The sequence below is a fragment of the Meles meles genome, chromosome 3 (genome assembly GCF_922984935.1).
Source record: "Meles meles chromosome 3, mMelMel3.1 paternal haplotype, whole genome shotgun sequence".
NCBI classification, from domain to species: domain Eukaryota; kingdom Metazoa; phylum Chordata; class Mammalia; order Carnivora; family Mustelidae; genus Meles; species Meles meles.
The window spans coordinates 113,115,235-113,130,116 of NC_060068.1; the positions used below are offsets into that span (position 1 = coordinate 113,115,235).

Here is a 14,882-nt window from a genome sequence, read left to right on the forward strand (position 1 = left end):
GCTTGCGGACTTGGCACCCAGAGGCTCCTGGTGTCTGCAAACTTGGGTCCTAGGGGGCGTCCGCGTTAGCGGAAACTGGCCCACAGGCACGTGTGCCTCTTAGAACAGGTGACTGCAATCCCTCTGCCACCAGAGCCTGCCCAGCAATCACTCGGGGTAAGGGTCGCGCAGCAGTGGGGTGGGCGCGGCGTCACGGTCCCGCGCTCTTCTCCCGTGCGCCCCTCTCCTGCCCGTTTTCCCAGAACGCCTGGTCCTGACGTTGGGGGCTGGGGCGCAGAAGGCTGGTTGGCCCTGCGGCCGGCCCCTCCCCCGCCCGGCCTCGGCGGTTCCGACACGGCTTGGAGCGCGGGAGGCGCCCCGGACTCCGCAGGCTGCGGGGCTGGCAGGGGGCTCAGGTGTGGAGCGCGCGCCGCGCCCTCCCCCTCCTGCCTGGACTCCGCAGCGGCGCGGAGAGGGGGGGCGCTGCGGAGCCGGGGGGCGGGGGCTAAAAATACCCGGCGGCGGCGGCGGCGGCGGCGGCGCGGCGACTGCTGGGGCTGCGGGGCTGCGGGCCAGGGAGGCCGTGCGGGGCCAGGCCGGGCCCCGCTTACAGACATGCTGACCTTCTTCCTCGTCTCCGGGGGATCCCTCTGGCTGTTCGCGGGTAAGTCCCCATTCTGTCCTCTTCCCAGACCCCCATCCCCAGCGCGCTATAGGGTCTTGGCCCCGGGTGGAAGTGCGGCCCGCCCCCCCAGCTCCCACCCCCGTCCCGCTGCTGAGCGGTCCCTTCAAGCCTCTTCCCCCCAACCCTGGCCTCCCGGCTCGTTCCCCGAACCTCCCAAATTCTGGCGGGCTCTGGCTCGGGTTTGAGAAGCAGCTAGGTGTGTGGACATGAGGGGCCTTGCTCTCAGGACAGCACAACAACCTCATTCCAGTTCTAGCACCCTCTCCCCTATAGCTAGCACCATCCGTGGTCGGATTAGGCCGAGCCCACCCGTCACCCAAGGGACAGATGCGGTGCACCCTTGTCCATCCCCAGTATCCAGAAACCAAGGGTGTTGGTCCCCGACGTTTTACTGCAGGTGGGAGACGTAACGAGCACCTGATCCTGGGCAGGGGTCTCCTCAAGACCCCTCACTGCCCACCCTTGAGCCAGAAATCTTCACAAGATTTCTGTAGAAGGGTGTTCACCTGACTCCTCAGTTCTGGCCAGTGCTTGTGTCCCCACTGCTCCCAGCCTTCTCCCCTCCCCCACCCCCCCTATAGGAGTCAGCTCCTCGCCCCTGCATTCTTTTAAAAGGCTATGAGGACCCGCTCGAATCCCTGCCCAGCACTCCTCCCTCCTCCTTCCCCACCACACACACACCTGGGGTCTCACCACAGGCCCGTTCATCCACCAGTTCTGCTGCCTGCACCAGCAAGTCCCCTCTGAGAGCCTCGTGTTCCTTCAGGGTATAATACCACTACAGGGTCTCCACTTCCGGCTGCCCATTTGCAGATTTAAGCCTGATAAGGTATGTGAAGTTTGGAACCTTAAACTGGCCTTGAAAGGGACCTAGTCCAGAGCAAATACTCTTTGAATGTTAATGTAAATAATAAATATTTTTTCACATGCAGACTGCAGCATCAGAGGAGGTAATAAGGTTCTTTTTGAGCCAAAGAAGGGGAAGTCAACCCTTTTGAAAAGCTTACCTGCAGTTTTACATGTATTATTTAAAATTCACAGCAAATACTAGGAGTTTGGTAGTGCCTTCCCTTTCTCACTGAGGTTCAGAGGTTAATTGACTTGCCCAATGTCACATGGGTAATATCTGGCAGAGTGGGATTTGATGTGAGGTTTTAAGTGAGCAATCATTGCTAAGTACATGGTGGTATCAGGCCTGAACCTTGAGAGTTGGAGGGCCACGTAATCACCCCCCCCCCAACCCAATTGCCCTGAGTTGGGCCATAGGGATACTTCCCCTGAGCTGGGGGAGTGAATGAGGCCTCTCTAATCCCTTCAGCTCCCTAAGCTCCTTCTGTCTGCCGGTGTCTGAGGACAGGCTGTGCAGGGCCATTCTGGGCCTAATATGCTCATCTAGCAGGCAAGGTCTGGGCTAGAGCTGGGGTCACAGGTAAGAGAGATGGTCTCAGAGCCTTTCCCTATTGCCAGGACCCTTTGCTCTATCCTTAGTAGGCCCTCTCCCAGTGGTGGATCCAAGGGCAAATCTCTGGAACCTTGGTCTTCTGCAAATATAGGGAGAGGTCTGAGGTCCACAGGGCCACACGTGCCAGGAGTAATCAGCAACCTTTGAGAAAAAGCTTCTCATAGTATTGGGTACTTGGTCTGAAATTGGGGTTCAGCGGGCACTGACTCAAATTGGACTTCTGTCTGCTTTATCATGGAGCATTTCCCAAAGTGGTCACATGCCTCCTTGAATGGGAAATCTGCCTCATTGAGGGACTGTACAGAGGCCTTGGAGTGGTCAGGGAGGGAGATTCTTGGTGCAGGTGGCAGCTGCTTCTGTACAGGGCAAGCTGCTCAATGCAAACAGGAAATTCTTCAGAGATGCCACACTTGATGTTGGAGTTAGAGACTGAGTAGCAGCCATTGGATGGAATACCCCCTGCACCTACAGGGGCTCCCAGATTCTGTGTCCACCTTGCTTGGGACTTTGCCTGGACCCCAGCATTCCTCTGGAGAGAGAGAGAGAACTCTTAGGCTAAGACTGACCACAATTTGGCCTTGTAATCTCTAGGGTCCCTGGGCAGCTATCAGATCCCTTTGGCGCAGCTAGAAACAGGAGATGACCCTCAAGGTGATGTCACTCTTTAGTAAAGTTATGTACTTTTGCCACCCATTCTGGCCCTAAGGAGACAAGGGTTGCCTTCAGGGGACTGCAGGGAGAGGATGATGTGAAGGGTAAGAGGAAGCCCCCTGGAGGAAGAACTGTCTGTCTAGGGGAGGCAGCCACATGCTCTGAACACTAGGAGAACCAGAGATGCATCTGTCCTCTTCCCCACAGAGGAGGCCATCTCTGAGTCCCAGGCAAGCCTATATCTCACCTGTGTGATAAGCAGTAAATGAGGAAACAAATAAAATAGATCCAGCCTGAGTCAGATGCTGCACCTGGCCCCAGGAAAACATGGTTGGTCTCTGTGCGGTGAGCACTCAGAGGACTGTGGGAACAATGAATGGGCACTTCTGCCTGGCCATATGGCACCCTTGGGCAAAGTACAAAGAGACACCCCTTGAAGAGGTGAATTTCTGAAAGGGCATCCTTCCTTCTAGGTTGCTGCAGCCCCGTGCCCTTGGACAAGGTCCCTTCTGCTCAACCACATACCTGACCACTGGTGGCATCTTAATAGCCTTCTGCAGCAAACAGGGATGTTTGTCAGAGGCAGATAGGCCGAACTGGGTAGAGAGAGTCAGGCCAGCCAAGGGGTGCAGGAAGAACTGTGGGGGAGTCGGTCTTCAAGGTCTTGTGCCCAGGAGCCTTGGTTGTGGGAAGAGGGGATTCTGGAGGAAAGGAGGTTTTCTTTAGGTGGCAGAGACCAGGCTGCAGTGGCCAGCTGAGCCAGCAGGAAGAGACTGATAGAGCACAGAGAGGCTGTTGATGTTTGGGACAAGATTAGTTGGGGGCTCAGGTCACAGCTGGGTTCCTGGAAGGGGGAAGTAGAAGGCCCAAGCTGTGACCCTGGGAAATGGGGTTGGCCCAGGTGGGAGAGACTGCTGTGGCAGCCATCTGACTGTAAGTGTCTGGGGCAGGTGCAGATGGGTACATCCTTACTGAGTTCAGCCCTATCAGATCTTCTTCTGATTCCAGGCTTCCATTAGGGTGGAGGAGAAGTGTGAGATCTGGAGCCATTACAGCGGACCCAAGTAGGCACTTAGGATCCTTACAGATTGTGGAGCTCCAGGAAGAACAGCTGAGGGCATGCCTCACAAAAGAAAATTGTGATCTGCACACAGTGCACTGCCCTGTGGGAAAGTTCTGACCTCAGCTGGCCCAGCTTGTGGTAGGATACGAGAGTCCTGCCAGTGACAGCACACTGACACCAGAGGGCGCCAGAACTTGGCCATTCTGTTCTCTGTCTGGTTTTCTGTCCCACGTGATGGTAAGGGCTCTCAGGTTGACCTTCAGAAGCCTGACTTTGGCTTGGCTACAGGCCCAGATGGGACCCAGGGCTGTCCCATACACGTAACAAGCAGGATAAGGGAGCAGAAGGCTCTGGCTTGTTTGCAAAAGGAGGCAATATTTACAGGCATTTGTCTAACATAGGCTGCACTTTGTCATTAGCCATGTAACTAGCTTGGTACATGTAGGCACTCAAATATCCATTCAGTGAAGTACTGCGGGAAGAGGGTTATTTTTATGGTGTGGGGGGAAGTGTTGTTGCAAATGTACTGATTTGACTGCTGTTTCCCTGAGCACCTACCATGTGTCAAGCACCGTGCTCTATAATTCCCTAAGCTTTTCATGTAATCTTTCCCACAGCACTGTAGTACTGTTATCCCCATTAAACAGATGAGTCAGTGAGACTCAGGGAGGTACAGAGGGGAAGCAACTCCTAGGACCTGGGAGCCAGACCATCCTCTCAGACTTGCAGTCCAGGGAAGGACCACCAGGTGTGGGCATCCAGGGCCTGAGCCCTCCAGCAGGCTCTGTAGTGGGCACAAGCAAGGGAGCGGTCCTTGGAAGGAGAAGGATTTAAAGAGAGGACTGGCATCAACTGTCAAGAGCAGGGCCAGCACATAGAACGGTCCCCTTAAATGTTAACTCGAGCTAGGCCTTCCTCAAAGCAGGAACAGTGTTCTGACCTGCAGAGAGGGAGTTAGGGAAATGAGGCATTCCTGGCAGAAGGACCAGTTTGAAGAAAGACAAGGAAGGCCATAGGAGTGAAGGAAATCTAAGGACAAACTCTTCTTGGCCAGTGAGGTCACGAGGGCTGGGGTCTGGAGGCTCTGGGATACCAGCCCAGGCACTGGGCTTTGTTTTGTGTTTGTAGTGGTGGCGTCAAAGAAACATAGCCCAAGCTGGTCATGTGAGTGGCCACGGTGACACTACCCTGCATTTCACATGCCGTGTGCATTGCCTAGGGGCACCCGTTCCATTGACCTGCAGTCTTTGGCCTCCTACATTATGATCTCCTGGAGGGCAGGGCCAGAGTGTCTCCTCCGTGAGCCCCAATCCGGGGCCAGGCAGAGCATGTACCAGTGTTGGTTACCTTAATGAAGGATAGGAAGAATTCTGTGAGAATGGTTTATTTTAATAATGATGTGTTTTGTAAGCTGTTTTCTTACCACATATCAGTTAGCAAATAACAGAATTTGAGTGTGCTTCTATTAGGTGCCAGTCTCCATGCCCACCTCAGGGTGGGGGGGGAGGGGTGATGCTAGTGTGGTAGAAGCAGTGGGCAGGGGGAGCAGGTATGAACTCACTTCAGGCAGGACAGCTCAGCCTTTCTGAGAGAATCCTTAGTGTTAACCCAGAACAGAAGGAGGTACTCCAAAAGTATTTGTGGAAGGAAGGAAGGAAGGTATGTTGGTAGGTCGATCTAACCCCTAGATGCAGGTGATTGGTTTTGTAGAGAATATATTCTTCTCTGAGGACAAGGTCCTTTTGTCTCCTTAGAGCTCCAGTAGGGTGGGAGCTCTGGCCAAGCAGAGCAGAGAGCAGGCCCTACTCTGGGTTCCCAGCTCACTGAATGGGCTGGTGTACTGGCCCCATTTCCTGCCTTTGCCTGGCCAGAATCCTCACTAGTCACCCATTGGGCCTCAGGGATACTACTTTGGGGTATTCTTCAGAATGCCCAGGCACATCTCCCACCATTGTTTGGCTGCTCTGGGAGCTCATGATGGGTGGAGTCATTCCCAGACCTGGTTCCTTTTTGCAGCTTCTGATTCATGCAGGCTTGATCTTGATCATCTGATTCTGTGACAGGCAGAAGTGGCAAGCTGGGAAATGGGTTGGTATAAACTCTGGATCAAGCTGAGTGATCTATTCTGAGGCCCAGCCTGTAATCTCAGAACGTGAAAGACATCAAATCCCAAGAAGTCCCATGGGTGCCTACTCCCCTGCTCTGCCCAAAGACATCTTTCCTCTTCGGACAGCTAGTCCAGGCATTTGGATGAGAGTGTCCATGGAGAATTGGGGGAAGCTCGCTTCTGATTTCCTCTCTGCCCATTCAGTCCTGCGTTCTGAGACAGCTGTCTCCTGGGGACTTTAGAGCAGGAAGCCAGGCCAGGATGGTGCTAGTGAGGGAACAATCAGCATTTCCATTTTCAGAGCCTGGGAGAAGCAAATCAGGAATGACACCTGTTGGGAGTTAGGAAGAGATCCAGTGATTGATGGCTAATAGAGGAAGGAGAGAGGGAACAGGCAGGCCCAAGTCAGAGGGGCTGCTCTGGGCCCAAGACCACTAACCAACACCAGGAACCCTGCCCTGTTCCCAGCACACTGCACCTGCCCGCACCATCAGCTTGGCAGGTGGATCCCAAGGAACCAGGCAGGACTTAGCCCTGCTACAAAGCCCTGTGTCTCCCTCTAGTGTGCAGATTGTTGTGGGGGCTAAGTGTCTCCAGTCTGGCTCCTGACAGCAACCCCTGGCCCAGCCTTGGCTATAGACCAAGTGACTACAAATCATGTCAAGCAGGCAGAAGGGTCACTGGGACGGATGGTGAGGTCAATTAGAGATTGGACAGCAAGCCTGCATAGCAAGGACAATCAGAGGTGGGGGAAGGTTGTCGGAGCTGAGACTGAGTGGCAGGATAGAATAAGGGCCATGGAATAAGGTTGGCCAAAGGCTGGATGGCAAGCCTCCAGAGGCCAGTGAGAGGAAGGCAGTTACCAGCATGGAGATGGGAGACTCAATGGGACCCATCCAGGCCTGCAGTGACCCCCGAAGTTTGGAAACTGAGGTGTGCATGAAACCACTTAAAGCCCAGGACCTTGCTTACTTCTGGCAGACTTCAGTGTTAACAGTGATAGTCCCTTCCAGCAGATGGGTTGGATGTGGTTCTGTAGGGGACATCCTCAACTCCCACACTCAGCCCCCCTTCCTGCCTTTAGGCCCTCTCCACAAGCCTGGCTCTGCCTGGAATGGTGGAGAGAAAGGGAGGGCGGGCCTTCTCCTGGCCAGTGGGCTGGTGGGAGATGGGGGTATGTATGTCCCCAACCTCCTTGCCCAGGTCAGATATCAGGGAAGACTGTGACCCGGGAAGCACCCTTTCCATCTGTTTTGAAGTGTCCTTTTTCCTCCTCCTCCTCCTCCTCGTCCTCCTCGTCCTCCTCCTCCTCCTCATCCTCCTCCTCCTCTACCTCCCCTGCCTCCTGTTCCTCCCAAGGCTGCTCCATGAACACTCACAGACATGCCTGGCTTCTTGGCTCCATGGGTGTACTATGTGGCCCCAGCCTCTAGAAGGAAGACCCGTGGGGTGAGCAGTAGTGGACATTCATCCAGGAAGGGCATCTTCGTTGGGCTGAGAAGCTGACCAGGGCAATTTCCCTCAGATCACAGGGAATCTACAGAGCATCCTCTAGGCCTCCTCTTGGTTTCTAATCAGTTTAAGTGGTTTTGTTCTAGATTGTTCCTCAGGCTCACCCATCATGTGTGTGTTTGAGGGCTCCCTGTGTCACTGTCTCCTGCTCATGGGAGTCTGAGGAGCACCCTCACTTCGCAGGGTGCAAGATCTGTACTGTGGGGATAGGCTTAGGTGGCCCTTAGGGATGTCAGAAAAGCAGCATTGGCCTCTGGAAGTCTGAACAAAAGCAAAGTCTGACCTTGTCGTGGGGCCTCTGTGGAGGATGGAGTCCAAGCCCTGGAGTGTCCCAGAAGCTTGTGATCTTGCAAGGGCCTTAGTTTACCAGGAGCCCCGGTCCCAGCTGGAGGGCTTCTGTGCCAGTGGCCTCGGGCGAGGCAGGCGGAGGATGCCCGTGGCCTCCATTCTTAAAAAGTCCTCAGTGTGCGCTGCAGGGTCTTTTATTTACCATCATTTCTCTTTCCTTTTCTTTCTGCATGTTTAACTGTCAACACCCTGAGAATTACCAGCATTCCCTCCTGCATAAAATGTGGTGACCTGAGAGCCAACCATTTCTATGTCTGCAAGGGACAAACCCGTGGGGCCTCCAAATGAGCCAGTCCCACTCCTTGGTGCCACCCACTGGACCTGACACAGGGCTTTCCTCAGAGACCCCAGAGGCCTTCGGCTCCCTCTAGAAAGGTGGTGGGTTTAATAGGAATCTAAGGGATGGGTGCTCTCGGTGGGTCAGTGTGAACAGCGTCCAACAGCCTTCTCCCAGCCAGCCAGGGCCTCGTTTTGCTTGGGTCTGAAAGAGATTTTTGTTTTCTGGTGAGAACAGCCCCAGTCTGGCGCCAGAGCCAGCAGCAGGAATACAAACCCTTTCATGTGACAGGCCCAGAGTGGAAAGATACAGCAGCAGGCCCTCCCCTGCACTGCTCGGGAGGTGGGCATTTGCATATTCCCCATTCATCTGGCCTTGAAAAAGAGGCCCGAGTTCTCAATGCTCCCTGCCCAGCTGAGGGCTGGGCTGCTGGTGCCTGGCATTAACCCTGAGGACGCCAAGGGCCCCTGCTGGCCGAGAGCAGGACCAGGCAACCAGAGGGCAGTGAGAGACAGCTGTTATGTGCCCCTGCCTCCAGAGGGATGGTTTGGGAGGTGACCAGGTCCCACTGACAAGCAGAGCCTTCGGCTGAACTGAGTGGAACTTGGATTTGTTACTTTTGTGGCATTCAGAGGAGGAACATTGTCAAAGTATGGGGGAGCCAGGAAGTTAAACTATTTATCAGATTTTCCAGAAAATTTACCTCTAACCGAAGGCAAAACTCTCTCGTCCTTGCTCATTGTCTCTTCTGTGATAAACCCCGCGAGCCCTGGAACAGCCGGGACAGAGACTAGGTAGCTCATGGCTGTGGCAGCAGCCCCTTCATCAGGGAGCTAGGGGCGCAGCTTGCCTGGGGGCACTTGTGCATCTTAAAACCCCGGGGGTATTAGGAGCTGGTGGGTTCTGTCAGCCCCTGGCTGTGACACCAAAGGCGAGAGGCCTGTAGACAGGACCACGATGACTTTTTCTCTTCTGCAGCTACTTGCTGGCCTCCCAGCCTTGGCTTCCTGCCCCTTTCCTCAATGCAGCTGGACTCCGGCCTCTTTCCTGGGACCCTCAACATCTTACAGGGTCTCCCTGCGACTTACCAACCCACTTCTGTCCCTCAGTCCACTTCTCAGAACACTCCTTCCCATCTGCTCTTGAGTCCCTCCTTGCTCCCTGTCCCTGACTAAGGATGTGTCCCAGGTTCCTCGTTTGTGCATTTTTTCCTGAGCTGGGCGCAAGTGAGAGAATCCCCCCACCTCAGTGACCACAACTGTCTTAGCAGGACCTTCCTGGAGAAGGTTGCATCCCGTGCCATGGCCACCGCAGTGAGCTCTGAGACCCTGGCCCTGCCAGGAGCAGCTTCTGGTCCCTTGAGCTGGAACCTGCTAGGTTCACAGTATGTCCTCAGTTTGGGCAGGTGACGGAAATGGATCACGGCTCCTGAGGCTAGGAAACGGGCAGTCCTAACACGGACTGGCTGGGAGGGGAAAGGCTCCTGTTACGGCTACAGGATTTGGCTTCCTGCACAGTTGGGTCTGGCCAGGGGGTGTCCCTCTCTTCTTGTGGTGCTCATGGCCCTCAGTGGCATCCCTGAATTCTGCCTGCTGTCCTGGGGGGCTTGGTGTGTAAGGGAGGACAGTGAGACAGCCTCACCCACACCGTTGGCCCCAGTTATTGTGCTCTGCAAATATTGCCAAAGGGCCTATTGCCAGTTTGAGCCTCTGATGCCCCTCTTTGCTCGGAATTTTTAGTTGGGCCCGATTCATGGTGAGGACAACATTTATCTCCCAGCTTGTGAAAGACACTCTGTTTCTCTTTGCTCCTCTGTCCTCAAGGTTATTTGTATTTTTTAAGTTCCCGAAAGTGTCGTTTGAGCCTGGCTTCCCAGTGTTATCGTCAGGAATGTGGGCCCATGTTCCCTGACTTGGGCTTTGGGTGAGTGGGATTCTTTAGAGGTGCTGTTGTGGTGAGAGGAGGGCACGGGGAGAGGAGGGCAGTGAAGGCAGCTTCCTGGATGCTAAATGAATTGCTAAAGGGAGGCATGATCAAGGTGAGTCCGGGCCTGTTGGCAGGGGGGCCGGCCCCATGCTGTGCTCAGGCCCAGCCTGCTAGAGGTGGGCTTTCCCACACTGAAGAGGCTTAACTGAACCTTCAGAGCTAGCTAGCATCTGGCTTCTTGGGGAAGCTCGGCAGGTGAGTCACTGTGTAACCCAGCAACCTGCGTCCCAGCCTCTCGGGGATCTGCGGCAGCTCTCACCTGGCAGGTCCCCAGTCGGGGAGGCCCTGGGCCCCATCTCTGCCCCAATCATCTGTGGTTCTGTGACTAATTAAAACCCAAGAGGAAGATGGAAATAAAGCCTCTCGCGCACGATAGAGGCAAGCATGAATATCTGTGAGCATGGGGTGGAGAGTGGGCCAAGGGTAGGCTGCTGGGTTTGTGTCTGCCTTTCAGGGTCATACAGGTATGGTGGTGAGATCCCTGCTTTTCTTACCCTAGCGGCTGGGCCGCACCCTTACTGGGACAGAACTGCTGCTGGGCTCTTCGTCCCTGGCCCCCGGGGTGGGGGTGGGGGATGTTGTTCCATCAGCCAGGACCTGGGTTGTGACTGCTGAATTTCCTGCTCCAAAAGCCGTCCCAGGAAGCATTAAACAGAGATTTTGTCTTATTTTAAAAACCTCTCTGAAGATGTCTAGAGAAAAGTAAGGATCCTGCCGAGAAGGAAGAGGTAGGAGCTTTGTGATCAGGAGGTGGGTCCTCAGGCATTTATGTATTTTAAAGCTTCCTGGGGGTGGATTGGAGGAGGCTGTGGCCTGGGGGGCCTAGATAGGCTCCTGCCAAATTCCAGGAGAGGGCAGCTGAGGCAGGAAGCTCTCCTCCCAGGCGGCTCTGCCTCCGGGGTGGTGGGCTGAGCTGTGAAGGCCGCATCAGCCTCAGGGAAGTGTTGCAAGGTCTGTGGGCTCCAGACTCACTAGGCAGGTTGTGCCCGCAGTCCCTTAGGAGCGAGCTCAGAGCCCTGGATGGTGGCGTGGGACCACCCTGCTGCTGAGGAGGTAGGTCGGACTTGGATAGACAGTGGCCGCATTTTGGCAGACTGGAAAGCACCAGGTGTGGGTAGGGCCTGGAGGGCGGTGAGCTAATTACTGTGGCCTCGATTTGCTTTTACTCTTCAGCAGTGGCGACCGTCTTCCTCCTGTGTGTTCAGTCATGTACTGGTCATGGAAGTGGGAGCCTCACCCCCACCCCTCATCCTATGGAGACAGACCTTGCAGAAGTGGGACCCTGGGAGTCCCTGGGACCTCTGGTCCCAGTCTGTCTGCCCGGGGTGCTGAGAGAGTTCAGAGCTCAGCTCTGGTTCCACCGGGCCAGGGTATAGATTCTGGCTTGGGATGGCCGTATCTCTAAGGGCCCACATTGAGAAAGGGCTGATGTGCTGGCCTGGAGTCTTGCAGAGGACAAGCCAGTATCTTCTTCTACCTGCTGACCCCAATCCCTATTGGAGAGCACCCAGGGCATCTCTGAGCAGATGTTTTATCTGGAACTGTGCTCAGTTTCCTTCTTCTCCCCAAGTAGACAGGTTGTGACCTTTGGGGTGGGGGGTGGGGAGGAGAGGCAGCCCCTAGAATTCTGAGAGGGCCTGGAGGTGGAGTCTCCTGGGCTCCCAGATGCCTCACTCAGCCAGAGATCTGGCATCTGCACCCCCACGCCCCACTGCCTCCTACCACTTCCGCCATTCACACAGGTGGCAAGTCCCCAGCCCCTGGCTGAAGCTCTCGCCCCTAATCAGTGTCATAGATGGGTGTGTAAAGAGGCTTTGTCCTTAAGCAACCCATTTGGTCAACTCTGTCCAGAACTGAAGACAGAGTGGGGCCACCCGGCAGAGTGGGGGTTAAGGCGAGTTGCTTGGCTCTAAGCTGATCTGAGCCAGTGCTGCCCAGTGTGCAGATGGGGCGGGGGGGGGGGGGGCGGCAGCTCCTCATAGAGCTGTTCTGTGCTCAGGTCCCTGCCAGACCTGCTCCTGCGGCCGCCAGGGAGCCGCTGCCACCTCTGCTAACGCCGCCGCTGCCACCCAGCTTCTCAGAGCGGGCGGCTGTTGCCATCCGCTGTCCCCAGGAGGGCAGACTCGGGGCAGGGCCTTCGCCACTTTTGTGCTTTGCTCAAGATGTGGTAAGCTCTCTCCCTGAGCCCCACACACCCTTTATAAAGGGAGGCTGGTACTAGTGGGACCAGTTCAGCCGCCTCCCCAGTGCCAGGAGCCCTCTGGAAAGGTAGGGTGTAAATGCATGTCCTTTTGCAAGTTATCTTTGAGCCCTTCTGGCTGGCAAAGAGACAGAATAACTGCTTTAGCTAACTACTGTCTACGAGTGTTTCACTTACTCTGTGATTGGCACCACATTCTCCGACCCTGAGCTTCTTTGAGAAGAAGCCCTGAGGGCTCAAGTGACTTATCCAAGGTCATATGGCTATCAAGAGTGTGAGTCGATTTGGACTAGGTCAGTGCAGCACCAGGACTCCCTTGGAGCCCTTTCCCTGCCTTGTTTGCTGGAGACCCCGGTCCCTGGGAGAGGTTGTGATTTTCTTTTTGAAGCTTTTCATTGGGAGGTAAGGGTGTTCTTTAATGATCCGGTGGCTTGCCTTGCGCTGCCTACCATTTCTGAACTCCCCAGAGGTTTTCAGAGACTCAGAACCCTGCTGCAAGGGCCCTCACCCCACTCCAGTCTGATACAGAAGGAACGTGCGTGATTCTAAAAGAACGAAAGAATCTGAGGGTCAGGGAGTTCTTCAGCACTGGGCATGATGAGTTGGATTTTATCCTAAGGTAGTAGTAGGGAGCCGAATAAGGTCTTTGAGTAGTAGCATGACACAGTCATGTCTGTGTGTCGGGAAAATACACTTGGTATCAATGTAGGCACCAGTCAGAGCAGGGACGCCCGTGAGGAGGCTGGTGTGGGAGTCTGGACTGTGCTTGCTGGTGGCTGGACCAGGCCAGGAGCTGTGGGGGTGAAGAGGGGTAGTCACCTTTGAGCGGTATTGAGGAGGTGGCCCTGTCAGAGCCATTTAGCCAAGTTGCCAAGGTCTAGAGTGCTGGGGTTAGGAGGCTGGTTCAGTAGAGGGTCCTTGGAGCCAAGCCATGGGACTCAGGGCCATCTCCACAGGGACTGTGCCCTGAGCTCTGCCTCAGCCACCTGATCACCATGGCGCCAGCATGCTTCCCACCAGGGTCTCTTTCCTCCCATCCTCTCCCTTCCTGCATAGCTCTGTCTCTTACCACCTACCTTCCCTATGCCCTAGTCAGTGGAGGACCTACTATGGTGGGGGTAGTCCCAGACCCTTAACTTGTGCCAACAGCTGTATCCTGAACTGTTCTGTGCCAGAGGAGAAGAAGGCATAGGATATGCTGGAGGAGAGGAGACTGGTTTGAGCTGAGGGTGGGGTCCTCCTTCAAGGTAAATATTTACAAATACAGCAGCTCACTTGGCAACAGGGCACCACTGATTCCCTTGGGTACTGCCCACCCCCCCATCCCTGTCCCATGCTACTGCAACCAGGAGAGGCTCTTGGGACCTGGGAGGAGGCAGCTACTGCTAGCACCCCAGGGACCACCAAACCCCACCCTAGTCCAATGGAGAGGGAGTGAAGGTCAGAGGAGGCCAAGGCCCTGTGAAATAAGGAAAGGAGACCAGACTTCCAGGCCTAGGCTCTACCCTGCCCCCATGCCAAGTGTTTGGTGGTGTGGATTGGCCTTAGGCTCGTGTCCTCAGAAGACCTGAATTTGCAGCTCTGCCCTGCAGTGGCTCCCAGGTCTCCGGGCAGATGCATGCGGCCCTGACTGTGTTAGAGAAGGTTGGCGAGCCTAGAAGCATGATACGGTGCCCAGTTGATTGCCTTGTTGCTGCCCACCAGGCAGGGGTGCAGGTCCGACCTGAGGAGGAACGGGGAGTCCAGCCCTTTCTCCAGCACCTCCCATTGCCCCAGACAAGTGGGCTTCCTGGAGAGAAGGGCCCAACCTGGAGAAGCTGGTGAGAGGAAGGGCACCCACGCTTAGTGTGTGCATGGTGGAGAAACAGCCATGGGCCTGACTGGCTGCTGCCACTTCCTGGGCTCTGGCAGCCTCATGCTGCCTCCCACCCCTGTGGTCTTGGCCTGGGCTCTTCTGAGCAGGTCTGGAGCCAGTTATGTGGGAGCTTGACACCCTTGGACATAGAGGTGTGGGTATGGGTGGTCCAGTGCTGGCAGGGGTTGGGTGGTGATACCACACGAGGTCATGGTTTGGGAGGCTATAGTCTGAGGCCTGGACCGGGCTCCCCCTCTTGCTCCCTGTGTACCTGTAGATGGCAGCTACCTTTAGTGGCATCTCTGTGCTCCCATCTCAGGCAAGGGCTTCTGCTTCCCAGACACCAGTGATTCAGGAAGGTTAGACAACTTCTGTTTTTTCCTATCCTGGGGACTCTGATACTTTGGTGACTTCTGAGAGTGCACGTACCTAGGAGGCCAGCCTCTCAAACTGGTGGCAGTGACCTTTGTACAACATTTCCAGAGCTCAGACTTAATTTCCTGAGCAGGATATTCAGCTGGCTCAGTGCTCTCCACTCTCTGTCAGCTCCAGCCTTTGTGTGTTGGCTTCCCTCTGCTCAGGACACCCTTTCCTCTTTGTCCGTCTGTCCCAGCATCAGTACGACTCCCTGCCAGAAGCAGGTCCTGACTCCCCTGAGTCGGGTACCTTCTCTGGCTCCCCATGTCTGATCACGGCCCAGACTGCACGGCACCACCCCCTCCTTCATGTGTCTCTTCCATGGGACTAAGGGCAGACC

General features: G+C 55.4%; 1 protein-coding gene across 7 annotated transcripts in view; it reads left to right on the forward strand.

Moving 5' to 3' along the window:
- The first annotated feature begins 504 nt into the window (after positions 1–504).
- Positions 505–14,882, forward strand: part of ACSL6 (acyl-CoA synthetase long chain family member 6) — a 61,851-nt gene continuing 47,473 nt past the window's right edge. For 4 of the 7 annotated variants that reach the window (XM_046000494.1, XM_046000487.1, XM_046000488.1 and 1 more), the window contains exon 1: positions 505–643. In XM_046000494.1, the coding sequence (XP_045856450.1) occupies positions 595–643 (49 nt within the window). In that variant the 5' untranslated portion in view covers positions 505–594. Of the gene's footprint in view, positions 644–1,379; positions 1,494–12,104; positions 12,238–12,317; positions 12,339–14,882 lie in introns of those variants that run through there. The other 3 variants (XM_046000489.1, XM_046000493.1, XM_046000490.1) reach the window with 3 other exon arrangements.